This window comes from Aotus nancymaae, unplaced genomic scaffold (genome assembly GCF_030222135.1).
Source record: "Aotus nancymaae isolate 86718 unplaced genomic scaffold, 86718_ANA_hifiasm-v0.15.2.pri h1tg000014l, whole genome shotgun sequence".
NCBI lineage: Eukaryota > Metazoa > Chordata > Mammalia > Primates > Aotidae > Aotus > Aotus nancymaae.
Window position 1 is genome coordinate 53,054,437 of NW_026988425.1, and position 22,980 is coordinate 53,077,416.

General features: G+C 34.8%; 1 protein-coding gene across 12 annotated transcripts in view; it reads right to left on the minus strand.

The window, feature by feature from the left end:
* PDE4D (phosphodiesterase 4D) overlaps window positions 1-22,980 on the minus strand; it is a 1,389,427-nt gene that overhangs the window by 18,491 nt on the left and 1,347,956 nt on the right. For all 12 annotated transcript variants that reach the window (XM_012457267.2, XM_012457266.3, XM_012457271.2 and 9 more), the window contains 5 exons: window positions 6,760-6,853; window positions 5,230-5,402; window positions 4,233-4,331; window positions 3,209-3,373; window positions 1,943-2,042 (listed from right to left, as the gene is read on the minus strand). In XM_012457267.2, the coding sequence (XP_012312690.1) occupies window positions 1,943-2,042; window positions 3,209-3,373; window positions 4,233-4,331; window positions 5,230-5,402; window positions 6,760-6,853 (631 nt within the window). The remainder of the gene's footprint in view (window positions 1-1,942; window positions 2,043-3,208; window positions 3,374-4,232; window positions 4,332-5,229; window positions 5,403-6,759; window positions 6,854-22,980) is intronic.

Here is a 22,980-nt window from a genome sequence, read left to right on the forward strand (position 1 = left end):
TGCAAGGGATCTAGGTTGTGTGTTCCTTATGAGAATCTAATGCCTGGATGATTTGAGGTGGAAACAATTTCATCCCAAAACCATTCTCCCTACTACCCCAGTTTGTGGAAAAATTGTCTTCCACAAAACCTGGTCCTTGGTGCCAAAAACATTGGGGACCACTGCTTTAAGGGCTCAGAGAAATGAAGAATAGAGTGGGTCCTCATTATCCTTAAAAAAATATATCAGAGTACTTGGAAGACAGTGACTTTTCTGTCGGTTGTTTTAATTTGTTCTCTAATCTCTTAATTCTAAGGGAACATATAATATGGTATATAATAGAATGCAAAGAAAACATACCAGTCTGAATGTTTGGTGTTATTAATTAAAAAATACATATCTTTCTTAAACACAAAAAATTAAACATTTTATGTATTTACTAAAAAATCGTTAAAATTCAGAATATCTCAAGACATAAATAACAAATCAAAATAACAAATCAGGCCAGGATCATGTAAAGTGCCAGCAAAGCACGGTATTGCATGACCTCCCTGCTCTTCTCAGAAAGGACATGGGGATGAACCCTCCCACGAAACAATGTAAATACAGGGAGCTGCATCCAATGTGTATTAATAGTTATATGTATGCTTTGATGAGTTCTAAAAGTACCCCATTATAGGTGCTTATAGGCAGGTAGAACATGAAATGTTATCCTGTTTAATCTGGATAAATAAGCCCCTAAATTAAACTTCTAAAAAAAGCCTGACTAACCACACATCTCAGGAAATCCCTGACTTTTCCAATCCTCTATACGAGTGAGTCACTAGAGTACATTTTGCTATAGGATAGTCTAGAGGCCATTACAACATATAAAAATAGGTAAATAATCCTAAAGGTCTGAATTAAATCTCTCAAAGCAAGGTTACATTACATTCTTTCTTTAAATCTGGCTACAGCAAAGTACAGAAAACGAATGGTGAATTCATAAATAATTCTATAGCTACACTGCTATAAGGCACAAGAAGACTATCATCCACAGACTCAAGCAAAAATAGAAAAGGTAGATTCTTAACAAACAAAAAAAATTCCAACAAATTTGCATATTATTTTCATATATAAAAGTGAATTTATGATGTTAATCTACCATCTGGGAGGAAATTAAGTCACAGTTCACTTAAATCATTTACCAATTAACTTCAAGTACCAAATAGAATTTCTGTAAACCGAAATCTCTCTACTAAGGCATAGCTCAAGCATTACCTAAACATTCCCTACAGGGGCTTTCTGTGCAGTGATGTCAGAGCTGTTCCATATTAAACAGTCTCAACCATTCCTTATATTTCCAAATTCAGTGATGACTTCTTATATGTTGAGATGTCAACAGTGAGAAAAAATGCAATGGTTGAAAAACTATTAAGAGAGAAGTTCATGTTACCCTTATTAGGAGATTTTAAAAAGGAAAGAGCAGGAGTTGGGCATGGAGGAGGAAGGGAAGCTATGGCCTCTGAAGAGGATTAAATTATGACCTACGTAAAGTGAAGGACACTCAGCATTAATTCTTATAACTTCTCTTTTTTTATTTAAAACAAATTATGACCTACGTAAAGTGAAGGACACTCAGCATTAATTCTTATAACTTCTCTTTTTTTATTTAAAACTTTAGGGCCAATATAACTTCTAAATCTTTCTGCACACTTTCACTTTTAATTACCCTTGTCTAGTAACACACCAACATATTACTTTTAAAAAGAACTTGAACACATTTTCCAAATATCACGTGCCTCAAGGGATATATTGATAATTTTCAGTTAGATTACATTAACATGCACTATCACTAAAATACACATATACACATCTCAAAAGAACATTATGGCTCTGGAAGCACACTGAGTTTATAAAGACCCTTAGTCATTCTAAAATGTACAAAGAAAATATGTGTTCTGGAAAAATTAAGTTTACTTACTCGTATTGATCAGAAATTGATTGGACACACCAGGATGATCTACATCATGTATTGCACTGGCAAAAATTGCTGCAAGAATCTCCAAATCTGTAAACACAGCCTGGAAAATCAGACAATATAGTTAATATTACTATTCTACAATGATAAAAGTTAAAAGTATAAACAAATGAGAAATAACTCTAGAATTTAAATGGAAAACGAAGCTTCATGTGTTATCAAAATGTGTCAAGAGAGTCTGAGATATGAACTTCTAAAGTATAAGCTTAGAAGAAAATATTTTATCTAATTTTATTACATATCATGATCAAATCTTTTCCATTCACTGTATTTTTTAAAATATTATTTTAAAACTATCAAATTCTTTTTAAAGAAAATAAATTTATTTTCTAAGTAAGATGTCTAAGAATATTCTGAAAATGTACCTAAAATTAATATGACATGAGCAATTCTTTTCTTTTCTCTCATGGAAACCAGGGTTTCTCAACTTCAGAACTACTGACATTTTGGGCCAGATAACTCTCTACATGGGATGCTGTCCTGCGCATTATAGGATTTTTAGCAGAACTCCTAGCCTCCACCAACAAAATGCCAGTATATGTACAACTAAAAATGTGATAGTTGTAACAACCAAGAATGCCTCCAGACATTGCCAAATATCCCTGGTGGTGGGAGGAGAGAAAGAAAGGGGAAGAGAAACCATCTCCACTTGAGACTCACTCACCTACATGATGAGGTATTAACATAGTTTTATAATGAAAACTGAATTATAAAATATATTTCTTAAAAATTATTTTTAAAAAATCAAATTGCTTTACTAAACAACTAATGAAACAACTTCTTAGGATTTAGAAAAATTAAAGAAGTGTTTCCTTCTAATAAATTCCATGAAAAAAATTAATGTATTGCTTATGTCTTATAAAACAGTCATTCTTTGACCTATAAATAAAAGCCATCAGACTACATTTCCAGAAAAATTAACAAAAAATGAATAAGCTAAATTTGCTTTATGAAACATCCAGTGGATCATTTCAGAGAAGCAATATCATAAACAGATCAATCACTAAATATATGACCAACTTTCATAAGCAAAATCCTTCAAAGACTTGACTGTCTATTAACTCACAGCATTTTCTCCCTATAAGTCAATAAATTATACTTCCAATGAATCCAATTATTTTCTCTACTGAAAACCCTTCAGTATAAAAGCTTAATAGACCTTTATGAGTGGCAAGTTAGTGTTCCTGAAATTTCAGAAAACAGATTTACCTCCAAAGCAGGTGTAGATAATAGCACATGAGTAGACTGGACAACATCTGCAGCATGGATATTGTTGTGATAGGCCACATCAGCATGGTAATGGTCTTCGAGAGTCATAAGATATGTAATTAAAGTATCTACTGGAATTTTAAATGTTTTTAATAAATCCCGTTCCTGTAGGAAAAAAAATCATGTTAACATTTTTGTCTTTATGTAAAAAATTTCTCCATAGAGTATGTTAACAAAAATCATACACCAGTGTTGCCAATGGATAGCCTGGAAACGACAACTGCACTCTCACATGTCTAGTGAGGGAAATGGGAACCTTTGGGAAGGTCCAGGGACTTTGGGACAAAACCAGAGTTGGTTTTCCTTCTGGAACCCAACAGTCCTACACCCTAGCTGTATGGTGTCAGGAAGAGGTGCCAACTCTAAAAGTTTCTGTGCCCCATTATAGAGGCAGCTCCTGGCAAGCACGATTAACTCAACCACTGCATCTCACCAACTGAAACCCAGTGTCCTCTCTAGGGCTAAAAAGTTTCCCATTCCAGTCCCAAGGTATCTATAACAGCCTCAACTTCTCATTTAAATCCCACCCTGAGCTGGAGCAAAGGGTCAATAAGAGTGAGAAATGGATATGCAAAAGGAAGCAGGACACAAGAAAGTGACTGAAAAAAACTATAAGGTTAGCCAGCAGGGGCTTTATTCATTTTTTTTAAAGTTAGTACTCCATTCTCTATGCCAGTCAGATTCACAGAGATGATGTCTAAATTATTATTTTAATGAACTGCTTCAATTAGGCTGTATCACATCTTTTTCTTAAATGCAAAAAAAACCACGATTGACATATTTGTGGTTTATCCACACTCCACCTTTCTGTATCTTGTCCCTTGGCAAAGGAGCAAATAAGGATAAAAGTACAAAAATAAGCAAAAGATGAGGAATATTTAAAAAGACAAAATGTGTGCACAAGCTACAGACTGGACATTAAGTTCCTAAATAAAAGAAATGTAATAGAACTCAACCACCTTACCTGAAAAATGGTGTGCATGATAACAGTCAAGGGCCGGTTACCAGACAACTCTGCTATTCTGAAAACGTGAAGACCCCATTTGTTCACATCTTCTAGTTCCTGGAGTAAAAAACAAGATACCAAAAAATTAGAAAGTGGAGTAAAATATGATTCAATGAACACAATCATTTAAAAATTACAGAGTTTAGGTGGCTGGGTGTGGTGGCTCTCACCTGTAATCCCAGCACTTTGGGAGGCCAAGGCAAGCAGATCACCTGAGGTCAGGAGTTCGAAACCAGCCTGGCCAACATGGTGAAACCCCGTCTCTACTAAAAATACAAAACTTAGGCATGGTGGTATGCGCCTGTAGTCCCAGCTACTTGGGAGGCTGAGGCAGGAGAATTGCTTGAACCTGGGAGGTGAAGGTTGTAGTGAGCCAAGATTGCACTACTGCACTCCAGCCTCAGCGACAGGGTGAGACTCTGTCTCAAAAAAAAATTAAAGACTTTAGTGTAAAGATTGTTAGATTTTTTTTAAAACAATTATTCATTTTACACCAATTATTCATTTTACATGTTAACAGACACACCATATAAGCATAGGCAAACTTTAGGCACATTTACTTAAATGTACTGAAAACTGAATACTATTGCTTAACCTTATGACTTTGATAGTACAACATGTTTACATACTTTAAGTATCAATTACAAAGCATTTCTTCAATGGATAAAATCTATTCACAAAACCTTAACTATTCTCCTAAAACCCAGAAGACATGACAGATTTCTAACTCGTTAAGGCCAAACAACAAAATGAAGATGCAAATAACTGACTCCCAATCCCCTAAAACATACAAACCAAACCACCTGTCTAAGGCACTTTACAAGGAGCTTTATAAAATGTCTGTATCTTCAAAAAAATGCCCCAAATTAATAAACTTTCCTATTCATTTAAAAGTGAAAATTTACAAAAGGGCATCATTTAATATTGATGATCATGATCTCTGAAATCATCATACCTTGGCAAGGACATCTTCTTGTTCAGTTTTAACTCCAAACCGTGGGATACTTGAATTAGTCAGACTAGAGCTGTGCATCAATTTCTTGACTCCACTGATCTGAGACATTGGTCTTTTCTTTTTCTCCTTTTCCTTCTGAGTTGGAGATGGAATTTCCACTTCATGTTGCTTATCTTGAGAAATTTAGGAAATGTTCTCTATTATTAAGTCTATCTGTTTTTATATCATCACATGCATAACTGGAAGGGTTATAATTGATCATTATATAGTCCAGGAAATGTTTCCAGCTACAAATTTTCCTTTGAGAGAGTTCAGTATTTACATTTGAATTGGACTTAATTTGATATCTTCAAACACAAAATTAAGCAAGTAAGTCCACTACAAAATAATATCAAATGTATTCCATGGTTACCTCTTTGATAAAATGTCCTAATAAAAAATATTTCAAGACTTAGCATGATAGCAGACTCAGAGAATATACAACAGGTGGTTATTTCCATTGTTCATCAATTCCATTCCTATTTGAAATTGACTTAGTGAGCTGAAAATTGCTCTCGCCAAGTAAGGATTCCAGTTTCAATATGTACTTTGAAATGGTAGAAACTTTATACACAAATGTCATAAAAACAGCAGTATATAAAACTAACAGCTAACTGAAATGGGTAACACTGTGAGAGTTGAAACAGCAGGTTTTGGATGACTTAGATTAATTCTGCTACTTTTAATTTCTGTATTATAGTGAGTTAAGGGTTAAATCCCCAGGTTTTATGGGGAGCATAGAGAATTGTAAATATCTGATAAGTAAATACGCACATAAGCAAATTGTGTTCTATAGTAAAAGACATAGATGTCTTCGTACTTTCTTCCACTATTTCAAGACAGTGATGAACAACTCTAACTCATCCTTGTACACAGCACATATTCCATAAGTGTTTAAAAAATATGTTAATTAAATATAACAGCAATTTTGTTTTGAAAGTATATCCAGGATACATTCAATTACTGATCTTTATTTGCTGCGTTTTCTTTCTGTGGATGAGGTACAAGAGTTGTCCCAGGACACCAAACTCAACCATTATTAGCAAACTTTTATCTAGCATTTGTGTTTTATCCACCCACCACTTTACTAGGCTTGATGTAGGCTAGATTGTCAATTTATCAAGGGCAGGAATCATTTCTAATTTATCATTAAACACCTATTGCCCAACAATGGCTGGCATTTAGTAAGAATTTGTTGAATACATGAATAGATCTCTCTATAAAATATAGTTTGGTACTATGAAAACACTGGCAATATATAACCTTAACTCGAGAATTCCTAAAGTCCTAAGTAAAACTAAAAAAATGTACTTTGTCACGTGGAACTCTAAAACTTAGAGGCGTATAGTGTCAAATTTTTAATATGATGAATGAAAACAAATAGAACTTCTAACACGTTTGGTTTCCAAAATGAGTTGGCACCCCAATCCTCCTCCAAAAACAAGCAAACAACTGAAGAAAAAGTTCTTAATTGCATGTTGTTATTCTCACCTAAGAATGTGTTTGATATATACTCTGATACTTGATTTCCAGACCGACTCATTTCAGAGAGATGGGTGAGCTCCCGATTAAGCATCCTTTTAAACTGAAAAACAAAAAAGTAAAATGAAGTAATAAAAGAGGAAAGTTTAAGTGAAATGCATATGCATACTGTGAGATACAGGAAGATAAGCCCAAAGAATTTTTAAATTGTCCTGACAATTTAGATCAGTGCTTTCCAGCAGAACTTTCTTCAATGAGGGAAAAACACCATAATCTGTGCTGCCAATTACAGCAGCTACTAGCCACAGGTGGCTACTAAGCACTTGCAATGTGCCTAGTGCAAATAAGAAACCAAATCTTAAATTTTATTTAATTTTAACTATTTTTAATTTAAATAATCACATGTGGCTCATGGCTACCATATTGACCAGCACAAATTTAGACACTCAAGGACTGAAGGGAAATTCAGGAGAAATAAGGAAAGAAAAGGGAATCAAAAATTAAGATGTATTATTAGTTATTTAGAGAAGACAGAAACTAATTTATAGCACATAAAAATGTTGCCATACAATAAAACATGGAATACTTTCATCAATTAATTTATCATTAGCAGAAGTGAATATATATACTGACCAAAAGATTAAAAATTAATCTTTTACTCCAAAGCAAACATAGATTTGAGTAGTCTTCCAGAACTATGGAGAGGTAAAATTTTTAAATAAATAGTGTATAATGTTTCCTTTTAAAAGTTGTTTTTCAAGTAAGAGTATAACATTTATTGGTTCTCAACATCCACAAAATTTACCAACAGTTTTCCCAAGTCACTAAATAGGCAACAGGTCAATTCTAGTGCCTATTTCATGCAAAGAAACACCAGAATTAACCTACCAGCACCACATAGCATTACCAGTATCCAAAAATCTCAAAGATTTTATGCTTCCCCATCCATCAGCTGTTTCTTAATATGTCTTTCCTTTGACTCTGAAAACAGCCCAAAGAGGCCTTTTAATAAGTCTTTAATATTTGCCTTAATATTCAGAAACAATATATTTTTTCTATACAGAGTAACTGCTATTAGACACTTGACAAAAAAAGTCAGCATTTACTCTAATCGTCAGATTAACCTTTAAAATTTGAAATTTCACCATAAACTCTCATTTAAGTGTGAAGGTGAGTGGTGAGTTTATATTTTAGTAATGTTTGAAATGTAATTCTTACTCAGTATTTAATTAATTTATTTAGAATTAAATTAATTCTAAATAACTCTGCATAATTCATACCAAGATTGCCTAACTCTATACAGTTTGCTAAATAACTTCCAAAGTCAATCTTATAGACCATCTAGATTAGGTTTTAACCCAGCATTTAATTGTTATCAAAACAAACAAAAAAACTCAACATTCAGTGGACTGCTGGATGAGAGAAATGTGTATTAGCATTCCAGTGCAGTCAAAGACAAAGAGCTGGCATTACCAGTGCAAATTCTGGCTGTTAAATTACTGGTCTAGAGAGCTTAGTCTCAAACTCAGGAACACTAAGTTCACTTTCTTTGTTCACATATTGTTATAATTTTTTTGTAATTATAAAATGTACATGTGCTATGGAAAATTTAGAAAGCTTATCAAAAAGAGAAAATCATGTAAATCCCCACTGCTGGAAGACAGCCACAGATAATTTGTTAAATTTCCTTCTATGCCGTTTTCTACACTTGTACGTGAATACATGTTTTTAAAACTGGCATCAAGTGGTTTACAGAACATGAGTTACTGCTTGTGTTCACTCAGCATTGTATCTTATAACTTACTGAAAAAAATAAACTTTAGGCCTTCTAAGAATATTTGTAGAGACATTTATAATAGTGTTCAAAAATTTTTCTGTCCCTCTTTACAAAGTTAAATTTTCTTGAATAAATTATAGGCTATCAAATAATGTAATGAGCTAATATAGAAAATGTCTTCTATTTAGCCTGGCACACAGTAGATGCTCAACATTATTTCCTTCTCCCACCTCCCTTTCTGGCACTCAGTCCCTAACTTTTGGGCCTTTTATAATAATAGCTGATTTTTATCATTGCAGGTCAGACAGATGAAGGATTTGACTATAGTTATGACCATAAAAATAGTTATCTAAATAATTAGGTCCTCTTTCTCAAATCCCATAAATAATTTGGACTAGCATTAGTATGGGAAACCATAGCTATGTCTCAAAAGCACAACTAAAATGTCATGCATACACAGGTTTAAAAAAAAAATCTTAGGCAAAGCATATTCCAAAGAAAAGAGTATGCTAAACATTTTAAACACATATTCAATGAAATATTGCTTTGACCTAAAATTGTTCATGTTATGAGCTAAAAGTTGTTCTTAAGAACTATCTGGTCATGACAAAGTCCTTTTTTATAAAAAATGGGGGAAGAGGCAAGGCTTTCACCACTGCTAGAATCTCAGCAGTCGATACAGGAATTGCTGCCGTCCTTGCACTTCTCTCAATAAAGTGAAACAAGGCAAGCCTTCTGGGAGTGATTGATAAAGTTAGATGAAACCCAGTTATCACAGGTTCATCTTCTAACTTTTACACAACCTAATATAAGGATTATGTTGCCATATGCCCAAGCAGAAAATGTGGATGCTACCTGCAGATACGCTACATATATTATTGGATTTTTCTAAAAGAATATAAAGAATGAAGTATAATTTTCCTGGCAGTTTGCTTAAACAATTCACCAAAATAGCCAGTTAGTACAGAGAACTGAAGAAAAAAAGCCAGTAAAAGGAATCTAAATATTGTACAGACTAGGTAAATAATATACTGCATGTTCCATTTTTATCTTTCTGTATCATATACATCATTCCCAGATTATTTTTCAGCTTTTGTTTAAAACATAAAAACATGGATTGAAGAAATCCTTCATCACATGCCTACCTCCCTACCAAGGCTCATAAGGTACTCAAGGAAGTCAACATTTCATTTCAACATAATTATAAAAGATAACATTTGAAGCAATCACCTCTCTTCCCTAGGGAGACAGTTTAAGGAATTTCCTAAAGATAATTTTCAAAAAGTACATTAAGTTATAACATAAAGGTATTTTCTAAAAGGAATTAACATTGTTTTTTTCTTTTTTGCTATCCATATAAAACTTTCAGTCCAGCGAAGCTAAATTAAAAACCACAAAAATTACCATAAGTGCTTTCTTAACTGGTAGTTGATCTTACAAATTGGTTTTGGAGTGCATAGCTAGATGTACTAAAAAAATGTGCTAGATCATTCAGCAAACATTTAAAAATGTAAGTGATATTTCTTTCATCTAAAAATAATTATATTTACTAAGATAACTATCCAAAATTACCAAACGGGGAAGGACTGATTTAAAGCTAATATAGTGTATTCTTCTGGGAATCCCATCACATTTCTCAATTAATAGAGAAGGGACAAAATATAAAACTGCTTTTGAAAAGAACTGACTGCAAAATGCAGAACCATTTAATTAAGTATTTAGTTTATTTTTTTAAAGTGACCTCTGAATATTTTCCATTGATGAATTTCTAATTGTTTTTGTCCTAAAGAGTCTGAAAACAATACACAGATTTAGGGTTGCAACTAAGAAAAGAGAGGAGGATTTCTAAGTGAATGCTTTTGAATCCTTTGTTCTCATAATACATCAGAATGTCTGTGTATAGCAGTTAAGGCATAAAGGAAAGTGAAAATGCAGTCAAATCCGAATACTGTATTTTGCTTTTCAGAACTGCAATTCTTCAATTTACATTCTGCATTTAAGACTGTTCAGGAAGCAAACTAAAATAAAATGCTCTTAAATGTAATCTCCTATACTTTTACATCATGCCAATGTGCTACTAGGTATATTATATATCCTCCCAATATATATTTAAGGAGGTGGTATGGGTCCAAAAATTAAAAAAAAAAAATTGCTTATTTTTTTCCTGACAATATTCTGCTAAAAAATCATTTGAACATGCTGCACTGTGATGCACTACAAGTTTGGTATATCAGTATTCAAAGTTATTTAAACAAGTACTCCATTGACTGCATGAAAATAAATCCTTCAAAATACTTAAGACCAAATATATCTGTATTTGCCATTTTTACATGTTTTTAAAGGTACAGTATTAAACATAAACAAAGCTGTCCAGGAAAAATCTTCCTCAAAGAAAAAAGTACTAAAATTCTATATTTAGATTCTTGGCAGTACTGTTCATAATCATAATACAAATGGGAAGCCTTTCAAAAACGCATCAATTGTGAGCTGGCTAAAAACGAAGAGCTGAATTCTGGAGGATAGTGAGGACTTCTTATATTACTCTCTACACTTTTCCGTATTTCTGAAGATTTTTAGCCAAGAAATGGCTAACAAAATTCAATAATGAAAGTCTGCATATTTAAAAAACATTTTAAAATATCTGAATCATCCACAGATTTAAAGGGAGGTAAAGAATCATGACTGCTTGGACAACTGATACTGAATGATGTTTTCTAATTTTTTTAGAATTCAAGTAAATCTCAAAACAAAGAGGAAATTGTCCTTCAAAAAGAGAGAAACAAAGCAAATGACAAATACTCCAATCTGAAAATCCTCAGAGTAACAGAAACTCAATCTTTTAAAATGTGTTGTGATTGGCTCAAATATCCAAGGATAAACTTCAATCTATGAAGTGATGCTTCGTTTAGGACTGAATAAGGTTTTTCTACCTCCTGCTTCTATTGTGGAGACAGGACCACAATGCTAATGTTATCACAGGGCATGCAAAAAGCCTGCTAAGCATGGACAATATCTGACTAAATTATTTATTAATTCATTGCTTGAGATACATAAAACTAACAGTGTAATTAAAAACTTTGTTTGGTTTTGCAAGTATAATAATCAAGTTTTTATTCTAATAAAATATCACTTAAATCATAAGTAATGTCAGTATTTAATGTCATCTAGAGCTTTATAGCTAAAGGTGCAAAAAACCTATTCCTCATCAGATTCAAGTAGTACAGATTTTTAGAAACAGCCGCAAATTAATTTTATAAACCTTATGTGTAACATACCAACTGAAATCCATAAATCAGTATAAGTAATTTCACCCAATAATTTATTTGCAATGAATGTCTTTCCCTCAATACATTTCCAAATACAATTCAAACATATACCATATGACAAACAGAAAAACTGCATATCTAAAAAGCTATTTTAACATGCAAACTACAACTGATGAAAGTTATACAATCTTATCTATTAATGCATATTTCTTCCTAGTTCATGTGTAAGGAAAGAATACAAAACTACTTAGAAAGCTTAGACTCCACTGTCATTTGTTAAAACTATCAGTTATGTAATCAGAGTAAGGAGTTTTCAAAAGCTAAATAAATCTTACCTTTATGTAGCCCCAAGACACTGACAATAAATAGTTTGCTTCAGGCATTTTTGATTGATTATATGTATGTGTATATATATATATGTATATATACAGCACGTTCTAAAACGTATTTAGCTTCAAAATCTTGATACCTTAACAACCTCCACCAGTCACGCAGCGTATGAGTTTTTAAAGATTTTTGGTAATTAAGTGTACATAAGAAAGCCTCGCATTAAATCCCATCCAGTCGTCTTCCCATCGAATACATGCCATTTGTAAGACTCCAGAATGACACAAAATTTAACCACTATTCTGAATAAAGAAAATCCACGTGATAAAGGGAAATCTAAAGATCTAAGGGTCTGCATCTTTCTCTCCCGAGCTCCAGGACTTAATGAATAATGTATGTCAAGATGCTTAGTTGCAAGAAAGACTAGTTCTGTTAAAAGCTACCAAATAAGGAACTGCAGGGAAGCCGGGAAGAGTGACAAGAAACCCCTCCCATAAAAGCCCAACTCTGCACCAATCGCATTCCAGCTCTCAGCCTATAAGGGGAGGGGGCGTGGCCTTGATGCAGGCTGCTTTGGGATTGGTTGGCAAGGGCCAGCCTCTGGGGAGGAGGCTTTCTCCTCACCCCACAAACGCCATTGAATAATGATATCCCTGCAGCTCTGAGGCCACCATGAGAAAAGATGAATGGGGCTTCCCTCTCACAGTGATGAATAACGACCATAAAACTCCTCAAAATTCGTACTTCATTCTTAAAGAATTGCCCATCCTTTTGGAGGGCACTTTCTATGAATTTTAATATCCTCTAGCTTCCCTTCCCTCCAAATAAGAACTGCTCTGAAAATGGCAATCGAGCATTTTAATTGCCTTCCTCTCTGAAATCCAAAACAAGTGGCTCCCTGGTGATGTAGAAATAACCATAGTTTTCCCCTCATCCAACATAAAAGCATAGGGATTAAACAGTACGACTGATGTCCAGAATTCATAGATGGCAATGACACATTCCCTCACCTGTGTGGCAGGGCTGCTCTCAGTTCCTTTTGTTTCTATTGTTATGTGTGACTGAGCTCTAAAACCTTCAAAATCTAGGGGTAGGGACCACTTATAATTCTGGGTGGGATGGGGTGGGGAATCTGAAAGCTAGGACACAGTGTATGCATAAGGAGTGTGGTGTTTGTATATAGAACTCAGGATCTGTATTTTGATCAGAAGAGAACATTTTATGTATTTTTGAGATGGAGTCATGCTTTGTTGCCCAGGCTGGAGTGCAGTGGTGCAATCTTGGCTCACTGCAACCTCTGCCTCCTGAGTTCAAGTAATTCTCCTGCCTCAACCTTGAGTAGCTGGGATTAAAGGCACCCACCACCATTACCAGCTAATTGTTGTGTTTTTAGTAGAAATGGGGTTTCACCATGTTGGCCAGGCTGGTCTCAATCTCCTGACCTCAGGTGATCCGCCTGCCTTAGCCTCCCAAAGTGCTGGAATTACAAGCATGAGCCGCTGTGCCCAGCCAGAAGAGAACATTTTAATAACTGTACATGAAGTTAAGAAAGGAATGATTGGCCCTTAGGAATCCAGAATTGAGTTCAAGAGTAAGCAGACATTTTATGAGAAGGGTTAAATGAGAAATCAAAGTTCTTTTGAGAAAAACAGCATTTTCTATTTGGTTTGGTGTAGTATTACCCTGTAACTTTAATACTAAAGAGGTCTTGTGAATGAGAAATGAGGAAAAACTAGGTTTTAGTCTATTTTAGCATACAATTCTGTGCATTCTACCTTCTCTCCATCTCAAAGTCTGTGCTTACTACTCTGCGCTTCGACTGGCTGGTGTGGTTACTCTGCAGTCTTCCTGCCATTTAACTATTTCCACATGAGGTATGTCTGTCATAGAGAGCATGCTCTCTGATGAGCACTCTTGTAACACTTTGTCTCTCTGAGTTTCTGCGGTCCCTTTGCTGCTACAGTTCTCTGCTGCTGTTCACATCTGTTGTGTTCATTTCCATCACTCTTGCTCCTCTATAAAAGGAAGAAATTAAAACTCCAACTAAAACTACCCCCAGAGGAATACTAGGGTCCTCCTTTTCCCTGGTCTCCCTACTTCTCAGAAGTGTTCCACATGTTCTATCATTCCTACTACTCTCCCTCAACTCCCAAGATCCTGAACTTCTTTAGTTTTCTTTTCACTTCTCTGACTTTTGCCTTCTTCCATGAATCCCCCAACTTGAGATCTCCACAGAGACTCTGTCCCAGGCCCACACTCTACGATGACCATTTCTAACTTGAACTTTATTGCCCTATTTCCAAATGTAAGAGTCTCCTCTTGAATGCCCTGCTAGTCACAACAAACTTTTTCAAAATTGTGAGACGTTTTTCTATTTAAAGTAGTTCTTAGCATAATTACTTCCATTTCAGTCAGTAAGCCCATATTTCTTCCAGTATTTCAGATGGAATCTGTGACTCTTTCTTACCATTCAACAGGTGTTTCATGTGAGTCAGACACTGTCAGGTGTTTAATATAAACCATCTAGCTGAATCCTTGAGTAACCCAGCGTGTTCCCCTATATGGCATCACCTTCATTCATTCAACTTTGTTAGCAAGCTGTATCATTACCCCTCCCATCATCTCAATCCAAATACTTAAAAGACTGAGAAAAATAGAAAGTAACTTTAGTATCACCCCCTCTAACTCCTCATTTCCACATAAAGTGAGACCTAGAGAGAAAAAATGATTTTCCCAGGTTCACTCCGGTACTAAGAACAAGAATTGCAAGTTTAAATCTTTTGTGCACAATCACTGACAATCTTTTTAGTGTGTCAGCTTCCTCATCTGTAAAATGGATTACTGTGGCAGCTAGTCTCCAAAGATACTCTTAATGAGCCACACTGTCCTACATTGAATCTGGGTTGGCTTGTGCAACCAACAAGTGATGCTGCATCACTTCTGAGGCTAAGCCACTAGAAATCTTGCAGCTCTCATCCTGCTGTCTTTGAATGTGCTATTGGGATCCCTAAGCCACTTGGTTTAAAAAAAAAAAAAGTCTGACTACTATGAGAGGCTATGCTATAAGAAGTCCAAGTTAACTTCATAGACAGTGAAGAAAAAGAGTTTGAGAGAGTGCTTGCACAAGAAAGAGCACACACGCCTGGCCAGTCTTCAGCCATGCCAGCCACCCCAGCCCAGAGCCAGTCCTGGGAGGAAAGAAGCCATCTTAGCCATCCACCCAGTTCAGCTTTCAGATAGCTACCACTGGGCTGCAACCACATGAGAAATGGCAAGCAAGAATGTCTAGCCAAGACCAGTTAACCCACAAAACCATGAAAACTAATAAAAATAAATTCACATTTCAAAGCATCAGGTTTGAAGTGATATATTACATAGCAATAAAACAGAACTGATATAATGAGGATTAAATGCCAAGCACTTAAAACAACAAATGGTGCTTAGTAAAAGATAAACAGGTATCAGATGGTAAAGATGACAGGGACAATGACGATTATGATTATAATTCTATTATGCCAACATTTTAAAAAATTTCCTGGTTTAATCACTTGTTTTAAAAAAAAAAAAATATATATATATATATATATATATATATATATATTATATTTCCTTTCAACTGCATCACAGCACTCCACATCTCAGGGCCAAAACACTATAAAATTGCTTCTTAGCTCATCTTCTTACTCCTGGCTTTTCCCCTTCTAGTCTCATACTGAGCTCTACTGCCAGATCTATTTTCCTCAAATCCAGCTGCAGCCTGTTACTTCAAAGCTAGGAATGCCTGCTTCATCACATCCACATTCCTCTGTAAATTTCAGACTGCCATATCTGACTCTAATCCCCAAGGCCAAACCTATTTTAAGCTGCTCTATTACACTTGCTCTGTTCCTGAAAGACTAGTATTCCTCCATCTTTACCATAGAGCTGACAGTCCCATCTCTGTCTTACTAAATTCTCGGCCTAAAATATCCTTCTACTCTGCCAACCTCAAACTGGTTTTCTAAGTCAGATTTAAATAATTCAAAGTACATCTTAGGACCAATTATTCCAGTCTGTTTCCAAATTCTAACTATTCTACATCTGCCCCTTCATTCAATATTTATTAAGTTCCTACTCTATGCCAGGCACTGCCTTGGATGCTGGGGACATAGAGTAAACAAAACAAAGCTTCCTCGCCTGCAACTTATATTCCACAACTAAGTTAATAAATACATAATATGTCATGGGGTGATAAGTACAATGGAGAGAAAGGATAAGAATTATGGATAGAGGTTCCTGTAAGATGATCATGGAAAGCCTCTTTGATGAGATGACGTAAACCAGGAGACCTGAAGAAAGGGAACAAGCCATGTGGATAGGGGGTGGGAGGTAGGGTAGAGAAGGGAAAATCAAGTGGCCAAGAACAAAGGCCCCAAGGCAAGAGCCTGCTTGGTGTGGCTCCCTGAAGAACAGGTGGAAGTGTCATACCACTTGCCATTTGTCATTTAAATGCAAATTACACTCTGCAGTCAGGCTCACTGCCTTCCCCTGATTTTTTAAGAAAAAAAAATCCATCCATCAATCAATTTTATTCTTCGACAAACTTAAAACTCAGTTACTTTTTATTTTTAAAACAAGTATTTGTCCTGAGATGAAATTCCTAAATACACTTCCTACATAATACTGTACTGAATACATATAGGCTAAATACTCCCTACATAGATTTTTTTTTAAATCAGTATAATGGCTTATCAGTAAAAGAAGAAATAAGAGTAATTTCTATCAAATACTACAAAATATAAATATTTGTACACAACTACCTTTTAAAATAGTCAAAAACTTAGATCTTACTATCAACTATCACTGATTAGCTGTGTGACCTTGAGCAAGTTATTTAAATTTCCCATGCTTCAGTTTACTCACATGGAAAATGAGAATAATAATAGTTTCCACCTTACAGGGTTGTTGTGAGGATTAAATTAGTGCATATACATAAGGCGCTTAGAACAGTAAGTGCTATCTAAGGGTTTGCTATGATTTCTCTTATGTAAAGAATTACCACAAAAGTAACAGTAGCAATGAAAATGAATACAGAGGTGTTATGTTAGGAGAATCATTTTCTTTTTTTTTTTTTTTTTGCCCGAAATGTTGAATGACTCTTTGAAAGGTATCAAATGTAACAAAGTGCAATCTTCCCACAATATATACTATTGCTACATTATTAGAAAATGTGGTGTGTATCAAAACCATGTAAAAATATTTAATATTTATAGGTAAAAAGTAGTTGGGTTCTAGGCTCAGAGAATTATAAGTGCATTTTGTTTTTCACCTAAATGAATAGCTGCTGGGACTTTTTGGAAGTTGTGTGGGACACACAGCAAGTCTCCCTGGTGAAAGACTGTCCCACGTATCCCAGGACACCTAACCTCCCTGGCCTCTGCCCACCAAGCACCAGGAGTACTCTCCACTGTCTCCTGAAATTTCCTGAATGTTCCCTAGTGTTAAGAATCACTATTCTAATTTTTTCAACTGTCTTCAACTTCACCTCCTCCTCCAGGGTGGAGGATCTTTGAAGCCAGAAAGATATCTTATTATGTCCCTGAGTTTCTCAAGGTAGTGTACTGTAGCCACAAAAGGATTACTGGCTGATGCAGAAGCAAAACATCAGTATTTTTATACTGACTGTAGGTGACAGGAAAAGACAAGGGTTTTCACCCTCAGCAAAATCATCAAAAACATTGAAAACAAATTACATATAGTAGAATAATACTCTGTCTTAAAAAAATTATGCAGAAGCACACATAGTTTCCCTTCTCTCTAATATCCATGGCCTCTTTTCCCTGCTGAATGTGAGTGATGGTACAGTTATTCTACAGACTTCTATCTGGAAACTATTATGTGCCAGGCACTCTGATAGGTGGTAGATGTGAAAGGATTCAACTGTAAGTCCCTAATTTGCTGCAATAAGGGAGATTATTTAATCATATCAAGTACAAAGTACCATGGAAAGTTTCCATATTTCTAGGGAATAAGAAATCTTTTTGAAAAAACTGAGATAAATGAAAATTCATGTCATTTTCCCTAGTCTCCATTTCTAGGAGCCTAGAATCTCCTTCCTATTGCCACAGTAGTTGCTATCTGCAGAGAGAATCTAGATGATTTAAAAGAGAAATTTGAATAGAGCCAGAGAGATACAATTCTTATAGTCAGACTTGGCTTCTGCCAAATTTAATGAAGAAATTGTAATAAGTTACAACATTTATTAGGTACCTACTATGCACAAAGAACTTTATATACCTTATTTCTAATCTTGGCAACATCCCGATAAGATAAATATTATCCCTATTTTAACATGAAAAGATGAACCTTCTTAAATATTGAATAACTTGCACACAGGTGACAGGATTGAAATGCAAACCCAGTCCTTGTTCTTAATGGTATATGATAGCTCATCATACAATTAGTCTGATGCAAACTCTATGATAAACAGTGTGAATCTAGAAGTGAATTTGTTTATCCTCGATCTTTTTGCTGACTTTACGGTGCCTTGAATTAACGAATCATGGTTACTATCACCGTGGTCAAATCTCTGGACAGGATGGATTCCAACAACTAGTTTAGTGAGGAAGCAGGTTCCCACAGGTAGGCAGCCCTACCATATAGTGAGACACGCTTATGCTTGGGAATGCTATCTGTACAAGATACAGTTGCCCACAGTGCAGATGTAATGATGACGACACATTCAGACAAGAAACTGAGGTCCAGAAAAGTTCTGACAGCACAGCTTGAAGGGCAGCGTTACAGCTAGAGCTCAGGTTTCTTATCTGTAACCCACTGCTCTCAAACGCCCAAATGATTTTATATACATATATGCAAGTGTGTTTGTTGAAACAGAAAAAATAATTTCCTGGCCTGGTGCAGTGGCTCATGCCTGTAATCCCAGTATTTTGGGAGGCCAAGGCGGGAGGATCACTTGAGACCAAGAGGTTGAGACCAGCCTGGGCAACACAGAGAAACCACTGTCTCTACAGAAAATCTGAAAATTAGCCAGGCGTGTGGCACTTGCTTGTAGTTCCAGATACTACTGAAGTGTGAGGTGGGAGGTTAGAGGTGCTGAGGTGGGAGGATGACTTAAGGCCAGGAGTTTAAGGCTACAGTGAGCTACAACTGTACCACTGCACGCCCGCCTGAGTGACAGAGCAAGGCCATGTCTCAAAAAAGAAAAACAAAATTCCTATAATGTTCAGTTAGTTCTATTTTTCAGCCTTTTCCTAGTAATACCCCTCAGAATTTCTAGAGGCCATTTCTCTGTTATTCCTTGTTTTCTCAGTCCTTACCAGATACCCAAGCAATTAACAATCTTATTGAACTATTTCAGGATATTTGAAATTCTGCTGATAGAATTGAACTGTTGACACATTAACACATGCTGGCATTGTTGACTTTGTAACAGAGGTCCAGGAAGAAAAGACACATTTTTAAATAGAGAAAAAGAAAACTCAATTAGGGGAAACTAAGGCTCAGAGAGGTCAAGTGTCTTGCTCAAGGTCACAAAGCCAGTAGTAACAGAGCCAGGATTTGAACCTAGGCAATTTGGTTTCAGAGTACTCTAAATTGCCATAAAACTATTTCAGGCATTGTTTTATATTTAGCCTAGAGTTTACATATTAGGTCTGTTAACATAATCAATTCTAAGCTGTACATTATATTATTGTGTTTAAAATATTTAAGAAATATTGTTTAAAGTAAGTATATTAGTTCTTAGACTTCTCCAACATAAGGGATTTTCTGGGCAATAGCACTGTTTTCTGTAGGACTTACAACACTGGAAAATATTTTATCCTATAATCAATCTACATTTACCTTTTAATCAATTATCCTATAATCAATCTACATTACACCTTTTTCTCCTTAGAATTAAAAGTTCTGGTAGTTGTTATTAAACAAGAAGCAAATCTATATAAAGGGGTCTCTCATATATCCAGTACTTTCATCTTGAACAAATGCAAATCCAATTTTTAAATGTCCCTTGAAGAATTCTGAGGCCAAGTTAAACTTCAAATACTAAACAGAATAGCTACAGAAAACTAGTGTTTCTCAGTCTCCCTTTGCTTTCAAATGCCTTAAAAAATATTTTAGAGGCAAACAATAATCTGGAATTGATTTATAACCAATATTTTATATAACAGAATGTTACATCTATTTTCATATTTTAAAAACTAGACTTTCTTTGATTAATACTAGTATTCTGAAAATATCCTTAGTGCAAGTAAATCCACTAAATCGGTTTGTATTTACTGCCCTCTAGTGATAATGGATCTGCATTTGATTTAAGAAACAACTCTGTTCCTGAAGAGCCATCACCTTTCAGTAAATGAAAACATCTAAGTGTTATGGAGATTTGAAATTAAGAGGAACTCCAGGTTGATTTTTTAAAAACCAAATAATCATATGAAGAAGCTAAGAATCATTCTCTAAATAATCTGATTTTAAATTTTTTACAAAAACGTCTTATTTAAAATAGGAAACACCTGCAACATTTATGGAGAAAGGAAATCATTTTTGCTGAGAGGTTCCTTGAAGCTGAAATAACATGGGACTGATCGGATGGCTATATTTATATTTCTCTTCTACCTGGGCTAACTCTCTTATTAAATGTTAGCATAGTAGTCTATAATTGTTGATACAGCTTGAATTCATATATGGTAGAGACAGAGTTTTGTATGTTTATAACTATTTAGTCAATTTAGCTAAAACCAGCAGCAGCAAATCTACCACAGACTTTTGTTTCACTGAAGAATAATCATGGCAATAAATGGGTGCACAAACTTCACATAAATGAAGCCTCCACAAAAATAATCTTGTATGAAAAAGTATTTTCTCCTTATAGAGAAAATTAGCATCTTCAATTCACTCAAACTGGCCTAAGTGAATACAATAGTCACCATAAAATAGCTACTAATGTCCCCTCTGTACTTCGTGGTATGCTTTGTGAAAACAATTTAAACAAAGAGAGTATCTGTCGTCTACAGTAATAATAACTAGTTCAAATAGGCATGCTTCTAGAAATACATATTTAAACAACTTTTACACACATCACTTTAATATGTGGATGTTAGAATAATTTTAAGTAATAAAATTTGAGCTATAATTCAAAAGAGAAATGGTATTCCTTTCAACAAATAATACTTGAACAATTGGGCATCCGCTTACAAAACAAGAAACCTTTATCCTGCACCACATTGACATCTACTTGAAATGAATCATAGAACTAAATGAAAAATCTAAAACCAAAGAACTTCTAGAAGAAAACACAGTAGAAAATATTTGTGATCTTGTGTTAGACAAAGATTTCTTAAACCACAAAAGCATGAAGCATAAAAGAAAATGATAAATTGGACTTTATCAAATTTCTCTTTGAAAGAAACTGTTAAGAAAACAGAACAACAAGCCACAGTCTGGGAAGGGAATATGTACAAAATACATATCCAATAAAGGACTTACATCCAGAATATATTTTTTAAAAATTCTTACAACACAATAAGACAATCCAGTGAAAAGATCATTAGACATTAGGAAAACAAAAAGTAAAACCACAATGAGATGTCACACTACATACTTACTAAAATGGATAAAATGAAAATGCAAACAATACAAAATGCTGGCCTGGAGACCGAGCAAATTCAATTCTCATACATTGCTAGTGAGAAAGAAAAATGGTATAGAAACTTTGGAAAACAGTTTGACAGTTTCTTACAGAGTTAAAGAGTAGACTGACCATATGACCCAGCAATCCCACTCCTAAGTATCTACCCATGAGAAATGAAAACATATGTCCATATAAAGAACTATATGCAAATGTTTATAGCAACTCTATTTATAATAGCAGACACCTGGGAACAGTTCAGATATCAGTCAACTGGTGAATGGGTAAACAAATTGTGGTATATCCATAAAATAACATACTGGAAAAAAATTAAATACTAAAAAGCAGTAAAATAAATTACTAGTAGATGCAATAACACAGATGAATCCTAAAAGTATTATGATAAGTGAAAGAAGCCATTCACAAAAGGTTATATCTTTAATGTATTATTCATTCTGACAAGGCAAAACTATAGGAACAATCAGTACTGGGAGTAGGGTTCGGAGAATGACTATAAAAAGCAAGAGAAAACTTTTTGGGTGGTGGAAATATCCTATATTATATATTACATATATTATAATTACACATATATATCTAGATTATGGTGGTGGTTATCCACTTGCATACATTTGTGAAAATGCATTCAACGATACCTCTAAAAAGTAAATCTTATGTAAATTATACCTCAGAAATCTAACTTTGAATAATGTTAGCTGATGTTATCAAATTATTTCAATTCCAGATTTGCTAAACTTTACCCAAAGATAAATGCAAAACAAAAATCTCAGGTGTAGTTATGTATGGTAAAATGTCATTTTTACCCTTTCAAAGAGCTCCACCATTATTTCCCAGAAAATAGGATACATTTATCCAAAGTTTATTTAATACAATATTCAGTAAATTCCTAGTTGTGAAAAGCGTTTGCCGGGCGCGGTGGCTCACGTCTGTAATCCTAGCACTTTGGGAGGCTGAGGCTGGCAGATTGAGCTCAGGAGTTCAAGATCAGCCTGGGCAACATGGCAAAACCCCATCTCTACTAAAAATACAAAAAATTAGCTGGGCATGGTGTAGCATGTGTGTAATCCCAGCTACTCGGTAGGCTGAGGCAGGAGTATCGCTTGAGCCTGGGAGGCGGAAGTTGCAGTGAGCCAAAATCGTGCCACTATATTTACAAGATAGTGTAAATAAAAAATAGGCTATCATACAGTGCTAGGTAGCCAAGATCCAACCAGGGC